At 40.2% G+C, this 17,343-nt stretch overlaps 2 protein-coding genes and 1 pseudogene across 2 annotated transcripts; all 3 read left to right on the forward strand.

Moving 5' to 3' along the window:
- The first annotated feature begins 3,745 nt into the window (after positions 1-3,745).
- LOC147945335 (uncharacterized) lies at positions 3,746-4,564 on the forward strand. Its single transcript, XM_087509206.1, has one exon. The coding sequence runs from the start codon at positions 3,746-3,748 to the stop codon at positions 4,562-4,564; it is 819 nt and encodes a 272-aa protein (XP_087365332.1).
- Positions 4,565-5,244: 680 nt separating this feature from the next.
- Positions 5,245-8,834, forward strand: LOC147945336 (uncharacterized; annotated as a pseudogene).
- Positions 8,835-10,336: 1,502 nt separating this feature from the next.
- LOC147945337 (uncharacterized) lies at positions 10,337-16,032 on the forward strand. Its single transcript, XM_087509207.1, has 3 exons — positions 10,337-11,155; positions 13,098-14,422; positions 15,402-16,032. The coding sequence occupies exons 1-3, from the start codon at positions 10,337-10,339 to the stop codon at positions 16,030-16,032; spliced, it is 2,775 nt and encodes a 924-aa protein (XP_087365333.1).
- The last annotated feature ends 1,311 nt before the right edge of the window (positions 16,033-17,343 follow it).

Below are 17,343 nucleotides of genomic sequence, written 5' to 3' on the forward strand. Positions count from 1 at the left end.
CCTGAACCATCCCCGCAACCTGATTCACCTGAAGACATCTAAACACACATAAGGGTAGGTAAGATCCTAATTGGTTCTAAGGTTTACACTCAACTAAATGGCCACAAGGGTAGGTAAGTTCCTAATTGGTTCTAAGGTTTACTCTCAAACTAAATGGAGTAAACAACCGGAATCAGAAAAAATGTGTGTTTGCGACTCATTTACTCGATAAAACAGTTTGAAAAGCCCAAGTGTCTGCGGGTTCTAAACCCGCTCTGATACCACCGTGTAACGCCCCCGAACAATCCTAGGTCCGGACAAGACTGTCGGACAGCCGCGGGAACGCTACATGTTCGGGAACCACACCTGGGTGGTCTGGTCGAGGGACGGAAGCTGCAGCTTCCCGACCAGTCCTCGTGGACACGACTCCGCCCTTGGCAGAGGTTCCGCTTCAGCTTTGCAACCCTCGCGTCGCCTGGCGCGTTGTGTTGGCCCGAACAAGGCCAATGTATCAAATACAACTTGTCATGTTTCCCCCAAAAACCGAATTATATTACTTATAATACGTTATTATATTGAAAATAAGTTATTAAAGCAATATACATATATAGTCGGAGACTTCACAAAATACATAGTAGGAAATAATGGGACTCTAAGACGCCTAGACTAATCAACAACTAATGACTATCCTAGACTCTATCACCTATGGGCCCTCGATAATCTATTCCGTTCCAAACCACCGCTCATGCTGAGAGCACAAAAATAACAGCATGAGCCAACTTCCCATGCTGAAACTACAAAAGTAATTTGTAAACCCAAACCGACATAAAATTTCATTTTAATTGTAAAATCTAAACCCTAATTCTCACTTATAAACCCAAACCGATATATAACCTCATTTACTGTAAAATCTAAACCAAGTGAATATTTAACTTTCCTTAAATAAAAGTATAAAGAAATTGTTTCCTTAATTTGTTTTAATTTTTAATTTAATTTTGATTTCTTTTTTAAATGAAATATTAAATGGAACATTCTGATTGGTTGAAAGATGAGGGGATGAATACAAAGGTTCACCCCTAGGGGTGAACCCAAGTATTTTTCGTGTAAGATTATATCATTGTATTTGACTGTTAATTATCCCCTATATATTAATAGAGAAGCACTATCACAAAAAAAACTGAGGTGTCGCGCTCACAGAACTTCTGTACTTTTTCTTTAATAAATCCATTACTTTTCATTATTATTTACATAAATATTCTATTGAAATATTATGAGCAAATGTTTTTTTCAATTAGTTTTTTAAAATGAAATATTTAATCAACTATTAAATCCGAAAATATATCTAATTACCATTTTCATAACCTATTTACTTATTAAAGTAAATTACATTTCATAAACAAGAAATAAACTTATTCATTTATTTACCACTTATCATTTTTCTCATTGCATTTTTAAACTTAGGATTAGTTTATATTAAATCGGTTAGTCTAAAAAATATTGCTTTATCTATTTAATGGTATAGTGATATAGATAATAATGTGAAACGTAAAATATGGGAATTTGATTTTTAGAAACACAAAAAACATCAAAACTTTCTACACCACTTTAAAAAAAAAAATTCAAGTTCAAATATTTCACGGGTAAAATATATTTTACAGAAAATAAACATAATTTTGAATAAACGAAAAAAACTTTACTTACATATTTTGTTGATACAAACAAATCTTAAATCTCAAATAATAATTTCACTCATAATATTTTATTTAAATCAATTTATCCCGCACTATGTGCTGGTCGGTTACCTAGTATGTATTAACAACTAAGCATGTCATTTATATCTGTTGTAACGTGAAATAAGTCTACCAAAAATATATTCATTAGCTATGTATAAAGTCTATCTAAAAACTTGCCCAACAACTAAGTCTTTCATCAAACACAATTAATCTACCAAGTTAATCTACCGAGAACATAAATCTATCTAATTAATCTATTTTTCCAAAAAGTTTACCAACACTACAAGTAAATCTACCATCTTAATCTACCATACACCTATAGTCTACCAACTTAATCTACCATTTTTATTTACACAATTTGTCTACCATCACACCAACGACAGACTTTGTTCCACTTCCAAATGCTTTTTTTTTTCTTTTGTAATGGCATCTTTCGTAATTACGTTTTGGTGTACACATTGTTGTATGTAGTAAATTCTAGTAATTTCCAACATTTTTGTACTAGTCTAGTAATAAGAAAACTTTTGTGTACATTATAGTAACAACATTTTATGTACATCAAACGAGTTTTTTTTTTAACAACTTTAATTGATTAGCTGAAAAAAGCCAATGCGTATGAACATTGTTTACAAATAAACTCAATAGCGGTTCAGCCCATACTTTATGAACCAAATTATCTTTTTTTGTATTAACTTAACGAGAAATTAAGGGTATGAATAGTAACCGCGGATTTAGTAGTGCAGGACAAAGAATTTGATATTATGGTACGGTTCAACTGTGGTACGTGCAGTACAAATGTGTTTGCGGGACAAGTGCTGTTATTCCAAAATAAGCGGTACAAAATAATGTTTGATTGGTGAAAAACTATTTGCGGCATTTTGTTAATAATTAGTATAATTATATATTTTAATTTTTTATACTAATAAATAAATATTTTTGTATATTTACAAACCTTTAAATATCTATGAAATAGCAAAATACATATTATAGATAAAAACCCTGTTTTAAAAATAGCTAGGCGCTAGTCGGGCGGTCGAGCTGGGCCTAGCGATTAATCTATTAATCAGGGATTACACGGGGATTAATCGGAGACTAGATTTAGGGATTATATATACTTATAATAGATATATATATTATATTATGAATTAAGAAGCAGATAAGTTCGGTGGTGCAGTGGTTTAAGTCAGTTAAATTGAATTCTATGTCTTAGGTTCGAAGCACAGCAGTGGCTTTTTAATCATTCAACTTTAACCGAGCGTAGAATATGTATTTTATCTTCTTCTTCTTTGGTCTGCGCGCAGACATACACAAACAGTTTGTTTTTTTCATTTTTTTACTCAATTTTTGTTCAAAATCAGTATATTTATACGCAAAACCTACAGATCTAATCATAAATAATCGATTTTAACTGAATTTTAACAAAAAAGTGAGTTTTTCCCAGATCCAATTTCTTAGGCGAATACACTGAAATCGCGGCGGCTGGGTGCCGCCGAGCGCTTTTCCGACGAGAAATAGGCCGTCGAGACCGATTTTTAAAACTGGGGATAAAAATATAAGCAAATTTCTTATAAATTTAAATTATAGATTCAAATTTTAATGAAATCACATTTTCATCTATTACATATAAACTTTAAAAAACAAAAAAATTTTGAATTAATCAGGTAAAATTTATTTTATTTTATTTTTATAAATCTGTTTTTCATGCTAGAAGAAATTATTTTATAACTTAGAAAAATAATGAAGTATATTCAATATGAGTTTTTATTACTTTAAATTAAAAAAAAAGTCATTTATTAAAAGATGTGTTGATTATTTAGGTCTCTTTTATTAAATATGAATTAAATATTAAAATAAATTGTTTTGTTAACTACTACAAATAATTGTGATTGGTGTATAAAGTAATTTACGTTTTTTTAGGTATGTATTGACGAATGACAAGTGGTTCCTACGTCAGCAGTAAAAGGCGATTCAAAGGGCGATTAGGGTTTCTCGGTTGAGTGAGGGTTTTAGCGGCTAGCCATTTTTTTTTTCTTATGTCGGAAGTGGTCGGAGAGGGGCCTCCGGCTGCCGTGAAGGAGGCGGAGGTGGTTAATGTTGCTGTTCCAACTCAGAAATCGTATGCCAATGTGGTTGCGAGACCTGGTCTATCAAAGTTCGATGTGGATGCCTCTGTTATTGATGGGAAAGCCACGGCGGCGGTTCCGGAGGGGCTCCTGGCGGAATCCACTCCACTCTGGGAAGATTTTCTGGTGGGGCAGTTCCCTTCATCGGCTCCGCATGAGGCAAAAATTCATGTTATTGTTAATAAGATCTTGAACTTGGGAGACAAGAATATAAAAATTGACGTTTTTAGGGTTAATGATACCATGGTAAAATTCAGAATCCGGAATACAACAGCTCGGCTTCGTGTGCTTCGTAGAGGCATGTGGAACATTTGTGATTTACCGATGATAGTCTCTAAGTGGACACCCATCGTGGAGGATGCTCAACCGGAAATTAGAACGATGCTGATGTGGGTTGTCATAAAAAATGTTCCGCATTCCTTGTTTTCTTGGGCAGGATTGGGTTTTTTGGCCAGCCCGGTTGGAGAACCAAAAAGATTGTATCAGGAGACAGAGTTGGTCACAAATTTTGATGAGGCCAAAGTATTTGTAGAGGTGGATTTATCCAAGGAGCTTCCGAAAACATATTATTTTCAGATAAAGGGTGCAGAATTTTGTGTTCACTATGAATATCCATGGCTTCCTCCAAGATGTTCTGTCTGCCATAAGTGGGGACATTTTGAGGAGGGCTGTCTCATGACTGTGGGTCGGACTAGTACTAGTGTTCAACCTGGGATCTCAACCCCATGATCAAAGTCTCCCAACAATACGCGTTCTGTCCCTGAGACTCAGAACACAGAGCAGCGTAGTAAGGAGGGAGAAAGTATGTTGGCATTTCAGATTAACGCAGTGTTAGGTGCTCCGGTTGATGTGGTGCCTGAGCAGAACCAAACAGATGACACGGCTCTAGTGATTGAGCAACAATTAGATGAAAGAGAGGCCAAGCGGGGTGTTTCTTCCCAGATGGAGGAGGGAGAAATTGTTGCTGAGGATTGGTCAAGAGTTTCCCCTTCTGGAGGACGTAAAGTGCATAAGAAATTATCAGAAGTGGCAAAAGAACATGATCAGATAGTCTCTCCCTCTAGGTTTGAGGCACTCCGAAACCTTGAAGAGACTTCGACTTCAGGTGAAACAGGGTTTCAAGAGGACAAGGGGGTTGGGATCGCTCAAGATATTTCTGTTGCGAAACACAATTCTTCATTGATACCAGCGCTTTCTACTAAAAACAGCCAGGAAGACTCTATGCTTCGGGCTTCTTTGCCTCGCTCGTCGGAGCAGGCGCATAAATATCTCAATGGCACTACGCAAAAACCAATTGATTAAAAGCAAAAGGTTCTCGGAAATAAGTCCCACCGTAAACACTAATGTCAGGATTCTTTTGGAATATCCGAGGTTTTAATAAATTCAGTAAACAATTGGTAGTTAAAGATATGATTAAAAAGCATTCTCATCATTTTGGATGTTTGTTGGAAACAAGAGTGAAGGAAAGTAAAGTGGATCAGGTTGTTGCTTCAGCTTTTACGGATTGGTCTATAGTATCTAATTACGAGTATAACCGTTTGGGGAGAATCTGGGTTGTTTGGAACGAAAGGGTGCAACTACAGGTGCTGTCAAAAAGCAGTCAAATGATCACTTGTCAGCTATCAGTGGAGCCATATGAGCAGGAGTTCATTGTCTCTTTTAATTATGCCTCAAATTCAATGGAGGAAAGGAAAGATCTATGGCGAGACATTCAGTCTCACCATGATTCCTCAGGTTTTAGTTCTTTGTCGTGGTTGCTTTGTGGAGATTTTAATGAGATTTTGCATTTGAATGAACACTCAAGTATCATGTTATCGATCCCTCCTGGCAAATGCGACTTTCAGGCACTGATAAGGCATTGTTGCTTCTCAGACATCGGACAACATGGTCCTTTATACACATGGTGTAACAAAAGAAAGGATGGTCTAATCTGTAAGAAGCTGGACAGAGTATTAATGAATGATAATTGGCCACTTGCATTTCCCCAGTCTTACTGCGTATTTGAATCAGGTGGTTGCTCTGATCATCTCAGGGGTAGGCTTTTTCTGCAGTCTGAGGTTTCCAAACCGAAGGGACCTTTCAAATTTACAAACATCATTGCTTCAATGCCATAATTTAAACCTGCTGTGGAACAGATTTGGGCAGAAACGGAATCTATCTTTGAATCAACCTCTGCTTTATTCAGATTTTCTAAGAAGCTTAAGAAGTTAAAGCCTATTTTACGATCACTGAGTAGGCAAAAACTTTATGATCTTTCACGACGTACAAATGCGGCTTATGCCGACTTGTGTGCTAAACAAGAAAATACTCTGGCAAATCTGCAACCTGTAGCAATTGAGGACGAGGCTAGAGCCTTAGATCGATGGGAGAAATTAGTAGATTTGTAGGAGAGCTTTTTAAAACAGAAATCTGGGATCCATTGGATGAGGGTGGGGGACCAGAATAACAATTTTTTTCATAATTCTGTGAGGGAAAGAAAAACACGAAACTCTATTAAGGAGGTTACTGATGGAGCTGGATCATGTTTAACGGGGTTTGAGGAGGTTAAAGCTGAAGCAGTTCATTTCTTTTCTGAGTTCTTGAGGCATCAACCTTCTGATTTTGAAGGTATATCAGTGGAGCATCTGCAGGAGCTTATTCACAATCGTTGCTCAGATCGTGAGGGTGAAGAGCTGATAAAAGAGGTTGCAGATAAGGAGATCAGGAAAACTTTATTTTCTATGCCAAGTGATAAAACTCCAGGGCCGAATGGTTTTACTGTGGAGTTCTTTAAAGAAGCTTGGTCTATTGTTGGGAAGGATTTTTTGATTGCAGTCAAGTCTTTTTTCAGATTTGGCTTCCTGCCTAAGGGACTAAACACAACAATCTTAGCTCTGATCCCGAAGAAGGCAGATGCTATGGTCATGAAGGATTACCGTCCGATATCCTGTTGTAATGTCATATATAAGGTTATCTCGAAAATCATAGCAAACAGATTAAAACGACTACTCCCAAATTTCATTGCCCCAAATCAGTCGGCATTTATCAAGGGTCGACTATTAATGGAGAATCTTCTTCTTGCTTCGGAGCTAATTCGGGATTATCATAAAGAGGGACTCTCACCGCGTTGTGCTGTCAAAATTGATATCTCAAAGGCTTTTGACTCAGTTCAATTGCCGTTTTTACTGAATATACTTGCTGCATATAACCTTCCAGAAACATTTATCACTTGGATTCGATTATGTGTTACCTCGGCATCTTTTTCTGTCCAAGTGAATGGAGAGCTTGCTGGTTTTTTCCAAAGTTCAAGAGGTCTAAGGCAGGGATGCTCACTCTCTCCCTATCTGTTTGTACTATGCATGAATGTATTATCTATGATGTTGAACGCCGAGGCCAGTAAGGGAGGTTTTGGTTTTCACCCAAAGTGTCGCAACTTGCAGCTCACGCATTTATGCTTTGTTGACGACATTATGGTATTCTCCGATGGGAAAGTTGGATCCATGGAGGGAATTCTTAAGGTTCTCAAGTTGTTTGAGCGGATATCGGGTCTTGGTATAAGTATTGAGAAATCGACTATCTTTCTCTCGGGTGTTGCTGACTCGACTCGAGTGGTCATGGCTGAGCAATTTGGTTTAGAGTTGGAGACTCTACCAGTCACGTATTTAGGTCTTCCTTTACTGACGAAAAGAATGACACTTTCAGATTGTTTACCACTGTTGGAGAAGATCAAATCAAAAATTAATTCCTGGAAGAACATATTTCTCTCTTATGCTGGAAGGTTGCAGCTGTTGAGTTCAGTAATCTCAAGCCTTATCAATTTCTGGATTTCAGCTTTCCGTTTACCTAGTTATTGTATAAAGGAAATTGAAAAAATTTGCTCCGCTTTCCTTTGGGATGGACCTGATTTAAATACAAAAACAGCGAAAGTGGCTTGGAAGGATGTGTGTAAACCAAAGCAAGAAGGAGGATTGGGTATCCCCGATCTTGTGGAAGCAAACAAAGTAAGTTGTTTTAAGCAAATCTGGCGGATAGTTTCAGCTACAAGTTCTCTTTGGGTGAACTGGGTTCAGCATGAGTTGCTTCGTAATGAATCGTTTTGGTCAGTTAAAGAAACGACAACTAGGGGATCTTGGATGTGGAAAAAGTTGCTTAAATATAGATCTCAGGCTCGATATTTTCATGAAATGGAGGTCGAGAGTGGTCTGCAAACTTTTTTTTGGTATGATAGCTGGTGTTCTATTGGGTGTCTTCATCAGCTTGTTGGAGACAGAGGCTTTGTGGCCATGGGAATCCCCTCCGCTGCGTCTGTTGCTGAGGCAGTGGCCTCGCATCAACGACGTCGATATCGGTGGGATATTCTCAACAAAATTGAAAATGAATTGGATAACCTCTGAGGCAGAGAACCAGTAGCAACACTTGATGTTGCTCTGTGGAGGACTCAGACAGGTAAATTCAGAGCAAAGTTTTCAACACAGGATACATGGCATCAAATAAGGCAGAAAGGTCCTATTAAAGAATGGTATAAGGGAATATGGTTTCCTCTGCCACTCCTAAATACTCCTTTATGGTTTGGCTAGCAACGTTAAATCGTTTAACCACGGGGGATAGAATGTTGACATGGAATGCAGGAGTGAATCCTTCTTGTGCTCTCTGTAATGCTCCATTGGAGACTAGAGACCATTTGTTCTTCGCCTGCAACACCTCAAGTCAAGTCTAGAAGCAGCTGGTTGGGAGACTCTTACCACCTGCTTACCCGACAAACTTCAGTGCCCTGTTTGATCAGATCACTGCTCCAACTCTATCTAACACGCTTCACTTCATTCTGCAGTTTGCTTTCCAGGCTGCAATCCACGCTATCTGGCGCGAACGCAATCAACGACGACATGGCGAGCTTGTAACCCCAATGGCTAACCTTGTCAAAAACATTGATCGGACTGTCAGGAACAAGTTACTATCGCTGCAGACTCATGGCTCCAAGCACCATGACGGCTTGTGTATGTGGTTGGGCTCTCGCCTATAAAGAGTCCTCTCTGCTCTGTTTTTCCCACTTGCTCTGTTTTTTCAAAGTTAAACAGCTTATTTAGTTGGAGGACGCATCTAATGTAAAACAGGTTTTTTTTTGGTTTGAATATAATTTAACATTCATTCAAAAAAAAAATTACGTTTTTTAAATTCCGCACTACTAGTATCTCCATACAAGACAAAAAATTAAAGAAAAAAAAACTCCTCTTATGATTCTGGATCTCTTCCAGTTAGGTTAAGATAAAACATTTTGATTAAAGAGAAATATCCTAAAATAGCACTAAAACAAGTTTTATGGACAACTATAGCACACATTTCATAAAATTTCAAAAATAGCACTATTTAACAAATTAAAATATTAAAATTAATTTTTAGAATTAATTTTTCTTTTTTAAGTTTGGGTTCTCAATTTCACATTTAGGATATAGTGTTGAGGGGAAAAGTCTTTTTAACTAGGACGAAGAGGATGCTGAAGGCGACGGCGATTTAGGGTTTCTTGACCTAGCGAAGATTTTTGGTGGCGATTTGGGTCTTGATTTGGGGGTGATTGGGGATTTATGGGATTCACTGGAGATCTGTTCCGGGTTTGCTGGGGTTCGATGGTGTTTCTTTGGATGTGCCTTCCGGATTTTCTCGATTTGGAGTGATGGGGGCTCCATATGGTTAATGGTTCACGGGATTTTACTGGGTGATTCGAGGTTTAATCTGGAGGATGGTGTTCTACTGGGATCTAACAGGGATTTTGATATCTCGGAGATTTACAAGGATGAATCACAATTTTGGGATCGTATCCCTCCTTTGGTGGGAATGGAGATTTTCAAGGTGATTCACTTGCTGGTTGTGGTTTATATTTTGGTCTATTTCGGTTCCCGAAATCTGTGGGATGTGGCTATATCTCTGGTTGATGATGCTACTGTTATGGTCGGATCTTTTCGATCTGTGTTTTTTCACTTTGGTTTCATTGTTGTGGGGTTTCAGAGATTTGGACTTTGTTGTCTGAGATTTGAGGCAGATATGCGAGTTGTTATGGTTTTCCTGAGTTGCGAGAGAAGATTGATAGGGATAATTATCGGATTTGGTCGATCATTGGAGTTATGGTTTGCGGAGCAGGGGGTGGGTGACGTATCACTCTTGATAGGATTAATTCCTTTTGCTGTCTTGGGGGATCAATTCCAATCTTTAGGATTCTCCAAGTGTATCTTCCATATATGAGTTTCCGGATTCGATGGGTTCGTTCGAGGTGGTTTCTCTATAAAAGGATGTTGGGAACCATTGTGCTCAGGCACTTCTTTTTCGACTATCTCCTTTTCATATTGCTATTGGTCCTTTTTTTGTTACAAAGCTGTGTGCTCGAGGGTTTTTTCTTGGGTAGAGATGTCGCAAGCTGGACTTATGGAGAAGGGTTTGGCGGGTTAGAAAGAGGGGGAGACGAGACCGAGGCGCAGAATCAAGATTTCTTATTTTGATAATTCTGAGCTTATTGCGGGCTACTCCAAAACGATGGTTGGAAGATGTTTCAATCCCCAAATGCAAGACATGAAATCTTTATTGCTCATGTTGCCGCGCATTTGGCAAGTGGAGGGGAAAGTTGCTGGTGCTGATCTAGGCTTTGGCAAATTTCAGTTTGATTTTGATGAGGAAGCAGATATTGTTGAAGTTTTGTCGATGGAGCCTTTCCATTTTGACCCTTGGATGGTGTCTTTGGTGAGGTGGACACCATTGGTCGATCCTGCTTATCCCTCATCCTTGAAGTTCTGGGTCTGTGTATCGGATGTTCCTATTCAATTCTGGGCAGAGTCTACTTTTGGGGATATAGGATCAGTTTTGGGGGTGGTCGAAGCGGTTGACATTGACCATGGGAGGGTGCAGGTTACAATTGTCGGGCTCAAACCTATCTGCTTTGATAGTGATATTGAGTTTTCTACTGGGGAGGTCACGGTTGATAAGTTTTTTTATGAAAAGCTTTATGGTTGGTGTAAGAAGTGTTTTAGTCTCTGTCATGATGAAACGGTCTGCTCAGAGTCTCAGGGTGGGGTTCAAGGTGGCTCTTTGGTTCGTAGGGAGGATCACCCAGAGAGAGCTCAAAATTTTAGCTATAAGGGTGCGGTCATGGCTGATGGGAGGAGAGGGACTGGTCTGGGTGGTTCCTTCAAAGGATCGTATCATGGAGGTCATCAATATGGTGGTTCTCATTCTTGGTCTGAGCATGGGTTGGGAGATATGCCGAGACAAAAGGTTATTTACAAAGGGTCCTCTAGTTCTGGTACCTCACAGGATCAAAGGGGAAGGAATGGTGTTGCTCGCGGGAAACCGCGTGATGTTCATATATTTTACCCTGTTTTCCCTTAATATATTCAAATCTTTTGCATCTTTTGCTATCCTGTTTCACCATATTTGCATAGCTTTTAGGACTGTTCATGCATTAGAGTATAGTTGCATTGCACTTGCATATTTTCTTGCATAAACAGGTGATTTTGGAGCCTAAGGAGCATGGAAGCAATGCTGAAGAGGAGTGAAGCTATCAAGAGAAGAAAACAAGGGAGTTACAGGTGAAGAATCAAGGGTCCGGAGTTCCACTCGACCGCCCACTCGACCAGACACTCGACCGTGTGCGGAGAAGGACTCGACCAAGTGGAAGGAGCACAAGAAGAGCCAACTCGACCGGTAACTCGACCGAGCACCAGGTCGAGTTGATCGAGCCGCCTATCTATTTTGTCTTTTAGCATTTATAGGGCTTCCACTACTTTTTCTATAAAAGGGCCTTGTACCCTTCAGCCACCAAGAGAGCCACCTTGGAGAAAATCTAAAAACTTAATTTTTACCCTTTTGGGAATTTATGCTTTTTGCTTTTTACATTTCTTAGATTTTGTTCTACTTTTAAAGGAGAAAACAAGAGATTTCTTCATACTTGTTTGTTCAATAACTCTCAAAGTATAAAGAATTCGAGTTTGATTCCTTCTTCAAAATTGTAGATCTCTGCTTTATCTTTCTAATGATGCAAGTTTCGTTATTTTCTGGGTTTATGACTTTGTTCATCATGTTTAGCATTTGTGAGTAGTTGCTTAGGATCTTGAGGATGGGTTAGGCTGGATTGTGGTTAAGGTTTGTTTAGCTAGGTCAAGCTTGATTGTTATAGATCTCTTCTAGGCTAGATGTATTCTATGCTGATCCTATAACTGAGAGGGTAGGATTTAATTTTAAGCTTCTTAGCATCACACCAATGTCTAGGTTGCAAGATAAGGCTAGATCTAGAGATTATCATTAGGCATGCTAAGAGATTAGATGTCTTGTTTGATTTTTGACATAAATGATCTGTTGCTTAATGCTTGCTTGTATAAGTTCTTTGCTTTGTGAGAACAAGTCTAGAAATATATGAGCTTGATTGTTTTTGCCATGAGAGTGGATTAACATGTTCTAGGAGATCATTGTCTAGAGATTAGCTCAAGTTGATTGAGATTTGTTAACCAAGTTAGATGACCTTAATCATTAGTCCAGCCCATGAATCACTCCTCAAGACCTTCCTTGTCTATTGATTTCTTAGTCTAAATCATGTTGTTTGGTCGTTGTTTGATTTACTTTTGTCTTGCTCTGTTTTGTTTGCATTGCTCTGTTTCTCGCATTTGTCTGACTCGACCCTGTACTCGATCGCACACTCGATCGAGTGCTTGCTCGAGCTCATCCCTAGAATTCTTGTTTATGATTTGTGTTTGTCCTGTTTCAATTCCTATTTCATTTTAGTTGCTTTTCTGTTACATTCATTTAGTTTCTTGTTCATTACTTGCCTTGCATTAGTTTATTACTTGCATTACTATAGTTTCTATTTCTGTTTCATTGCATTGTTGTTTAGATCATCCTGTTCTCTTTACTTTTAGCATCTAGTTTTATAAGCTTTTACATTCTGCATTTTACATTCATCATTAGGTTGTTAGTGACAAACATCCTACATATTTGGCTTGACTTAGACAAATATTCATACCCTAATTGCTTGCATAACACTCATTTAGGATTGACATCTCTTATACTACAACAACATAAGGGAAATTGAAACTCCTTGCATTCCACCTGTTCATCATCACATCATATCATCTCATTCATCATCACCCACCATAAATGCCAAGTTTCACCGCGTCAGCATACTGGTCCTGTTTTACCTTCGGTTTCGGAGGAGGTACAGGTGCAATCTTTTGATCAAAGGCAACATAAGCAAGTTCGGAAGGCCCTTTTCCAGGAGGACAAGGTGGTAGAGGAATAAACGGTTCAGGCTCCCCAGGAGCATGATCCTCTTGAGGAGGGTCAAATATTTGGTGGAGAAACTGAGTTGTCAGGTGCTGCTGATGGTACGGGTGGAGAGAGAGGATCTGTAGAAAACCTCGGGGGGAGTTCGATGAGGCTAGAGGGGGAAGACAAGGATCAGGATACAGATCCTGTCCAAGCCCTTCTTGATGAGGTGGCAGAGGATTCTATGGTAGATGGGCAGGTCTTTATGACCAAATCATCTTTGGAGGATACAGGTTTGACTGAGGAGATCACGGAAATGGATACTTATGGGTCGGCATTGCTGAATCAGGTTATGTCTAGTGGGGAAGTCAGGGTGGATCCTGGGTTGGGAGTGGTAGATGCGGAGAAAGCTGATATGGAGGTGGATGCATCAGCGTTGGAGGAAGTGGATGTTGATCAAGTGCAAGGGGAGTTTGAAGCAGCAAAGCTTGCAAGTGAGGATACATTTGTCAATGAGAATGACACTGGTGCTCCAATCAAGGTGGATGTAGGTGAGAAGGGGAAAAAGGGGAAGGGAGTTTTTCTGCTTAGAGGGGTTTCTACTAAAAAGAGGAATGCTAATATGCTTTTGTCCCCACGACGTCGACTTCCTCCACAAGGACAGGATGCTGGGATAAGCGGAGTAACCATAAGGTCTCAGGAAGGGGATAAAGGGTGTCACGGTCTCGGCAATAAGGCCACCATTGGAAATCTCAGAGATTTATGGAATAAGCATAGGCCAGTTTTTTTATTTCTCATGGAAACAAAACAATCTTTTACTTTTATGGAACAATTTATAGGCCATTTTGGTTATAAAAATTTAAAGACTGTAGAACCTATTGGTTATAGTGGAGGTTTGGCTTTGTTTTATAATAAGGATGATTTTAATGTCTCAATTTTATTGGCTACAAACAGATTGATTGATATTGAAGCAACTTATAATGGCAAATTTTTTCATATAACATTTGTATATGGGGATCCGGTACCCAAAAACCGGGACATGGTTTGGGAATGGTTACTACGGATAAGTTCTATAAGATCAACTCCTTGGTTGGTTATTGGAGAATTTATTGAGTTAACAGGGTGTCACCCTTCGGACAACTCGGAGCCGGCAATTCTAGGATCATTCCCGGTGCAACCACTCGGACCAAGAGCTCATCCAGGACTCCAAGACACAAGATCAACCACTGCGTTCAACCGTTCATCCAAAAAGACCAAGAGATCGATTCGGCCATCGGCGAGATCGTCCGTATGGCCTTCGTCCTTACCAAAGGACGAGGGCGCCAAAGACGTTAGAATCATGACTCGTACTCTTTTTCCTTACTTTGGGTTTTTCTCATGTGGTTTACCGGAGAAGGTTTTAACGAGGCGACGAGTTCTGACGCACAACACCGCATTTTGAAGCCAATGACATGGTTCCCGCGTCCAGCCTAAGGACGTGGCCTTTTTCGTTTAAAGCATTGCGTTTTGAACTTTGTCTAGAACTTTATTTTGTAACGTTAGAGTAGTGTGACGTGTGTGGTCCTTTTTAAACCACTTAGAGGGCGACGTGTTCTCCATCAAAGGAAACATGTCAAGGGCAAACGTGTGCCGACCATAGCGAGTCCGCGTATCCCTAGTTCTCTCTAAACCCTCACACTATTTAAACCCTCCTCTCTATTGTAAAACGGAGACTTGAAGATTGAATTAACTTCCAAAGAGAGAATCTTTGTTTCTTGTCTCACCTCTCTCCTTAGCCCAAGTCCGGGACTTGGCTCTCGAGAATCCCTAGGAGATTCACGAACCTGTTTCGTAATCCCCTAGTTCGACCGTATCACGAGCCGAGCCATCTCTCGTGTGTCGTCGCGAAAATCCACCCTTCTATCTGTAGTGTCCATCGTCCATCCGAATGCAGTGTCCCATTCGACCATTTCCTTAAGAACCGATCGGGTCGAGTTTCTTACCGAGACGTTCTCCCATCCGACCATCCTTCCTGGAGATTGCCGAGTCGAGTTATTCATCGGCAAATCTCGTCCAGCTTCCGTCCATCCGCAACCGGAGATCCGCGTTCGACCATCCGCAATGACCGGTTAGACCGTCCGCAACGACGCGCCGTCCGTAGCGACCGTCCGTCCGTGAGACTCCATAGACGACCGCGTCCGGCGCTCACATCACAGTGAACCACGAAAAAAGGGGGGTAAGCTAAGACATGCAGCTTCGTTTCGCTCTTTTAATGGGATGATCCAGGATTGTGGATTTATGGAATTCCCATTTCTTGGTGATTGGCTATCTTGGAAACACTGGCGAGATAAGAGCCGATTCGGTGCAGGTTGGATCGGGATCTAGGTACTGAGGATTGGCATGATCAGTTTTTGGACACGGTCACTGAATACCTGCATATGATCGCTTCTGATCTCAAACCGCTAGTGGTTAGTATTGGTGCTAAGCGTCCGAGAGGGCGTCAGTGTTTTATGTTTGATAGACGTTGGATTGGTAAGGAGGGTTTGTTAGAGGCGATTTCTGCTGGCTGGGGTGGTGGACCTGACCAGAGTTCGTCTAGTTTTGTGTCCAAGATTGGGAGTTGCAGAAGGGCATTATCTCAGTGGCGGAAATCCCAAGTCCCCTTTGGGAGAGATACAATTGAGGATCTTAAACGTCAGCTGGAGGTGGCTCAAGAGGACGATACTGTTGATCTGAGGGTTATTACAGATCTTACCTCTCGCTTGCGAGAGGCTTATAGGGATGAGGAGATTTATTGGCATCAAAAAAGTCAGAATCGATGGATGAGAGTGGGGGATAAAAATACCAAGTATTTTCAAGCGCAAACAAAACAGCGACGGGCTCGAAACCGAATAATTGGGCTGCATGATAGGAATAATAAGTGGTCTACAAAGGAAGAAGATGTTTGCAATACTTTTGTGTCGTATTTTGAGGATTTATTTACTTCCATTGTCCCATAGTCTTTTGAGGAGGCTTTAAGTGAGGTAGACATGGTAATTACGGAGGAGGTTAACGAGCGGTTAACAGCTTCGGTTACGGAGGCAGAGGTTCGTAAGGCTTTGTTTTTGATGCAGCCGGATAAGGCGCCCGGGCCGGATGGAATGACCGCATTGTTCTTCCAGAAGGCTTGGGGGGTTGTCAGTACAGATCTTGTTTCCATGGTTAATCAGTTTTTTTAGGAGGGCATTTTTGACAAGAGTTTAATTCGAACACACATCTGTCTCATCCCCAAGGTGGCAAAGCCTACATGGATGGCAGAACTACATCCGATTAGTCTGTGTAATGTGGGGTACAAAGTCATCTCCAAGATTTTGTGTCAAAGGCTTAAATTGGTGTTACCAACTCTTGTCTCGGAAACTCAGTCAGCCTTTGTGCCTGGTCGGCTGATTTCTGATACATTTTGATTGCTCAGGAAATGTTTCATGGGCTTAGGACTAATCCGTCCTGTAAAGGGAAATATATGGCAATCAAAATGGACATGAGCAAGGCGTATGATAGGGTCGAATGTTGATGATTTTAATACTGCCTTGTTGGCTAAACAATTGTGGCGGCTGATTGATTCACCCGATTCTCTTTTTGCACGGGTGTTTAAAGGCAGGTATTACAGGAATTCAAATCCTATGGACCCAATATGTTCATATTCTCCATCTTATGGGTGGCGGAGTATTGTTTCAGCTAGATCTTTGGTTAATAAAGGGCTTATTATATGGGTTGGGACTGGAGAGTCCTTTTCCATATGGACAGATCCATGGCTACCAGCTCAATTCCCAAGACCAGCTATGAGTAAGGGACCTTTTCAGGACCCTTCATTAAAAATTTCACATCTTATTGATCGCCAAACTAATACTTGGTGTATGGATATGCTCCTTGAGCATTTTGTTCCGGAGGATGCATCTTTGATCAGGGCTATACCGTTGGGTAGTTCCCAGTTGGATGACTCACTAGGTTGGTATTTTACGAAATCCGGGAAGTATTCGGTTAAATCAGGGTATGATACGGAACGCTTGGCGAACCAGGGGTCTCAGGTGCCTCGTTTTGGGCCACACTGTACTGCACTCCTCGCTGGAGTTTGGCGGGTGGCTAAATAGAGGATATTATGGAATTTGGTTTGAATTTGGGATTCTGTGAATTTCTACGGAGAAGTACATGGTGGTTCGATTTGGATTTGTCTGCTAAGCATATGGATTATGGTTTGGATGATCATGACATTACTTTAAAAAGAAAAGGAGTTTCCACGTTTTCAAACCTTTTCCACAGATTAAGTTATTGAT

This window comes from Camelina sativa, chromosome 4 (assembly GCF_030686135.1).
Source record: "Camelina sativa cultivar CO46 ecotype springtype chromosome 4, ASM3068613v1".
Classification (NCBI taxonomy): Eukaryota; Viridiplantae; Streptophyta; class Magnoliopsida; order Brassicales; family Brassicaceae; genus Camelina; species Camelina sativa.

Bases quoted from the DNA above. Each gene is read 5' to 3' on its own strand.
- LOC147945335 (XM_087509206.1), top strand. From the start codon at position 3,746: ATGTCGGAAGTGGTCGGAGAGGGGCCTCCGGCTGCCGTGAAGGAGGCG.
- LOC147945337 (XM_087509207.1), top strand. From the start codon at position 10,337: ATGGTTGGAAGATGTTTCAATCCCCAAATGCAAGACATGAAATCTTTA. The intron at 11,156-13,097 runs GTTCATATATTT...TAAACGGTTCAG, and splicing joins CTCGCGGGAAACCGCGTGAT to GCTCCCCAGGAGCATGATCC. The intron at 14,423-15,401 runs GTTTTTCTCATG...GATTCGGTGCAG, and splicing joins ACTCTTTTTCCTTACTTTGG to GTTGGATCGGGATCTAGGTA.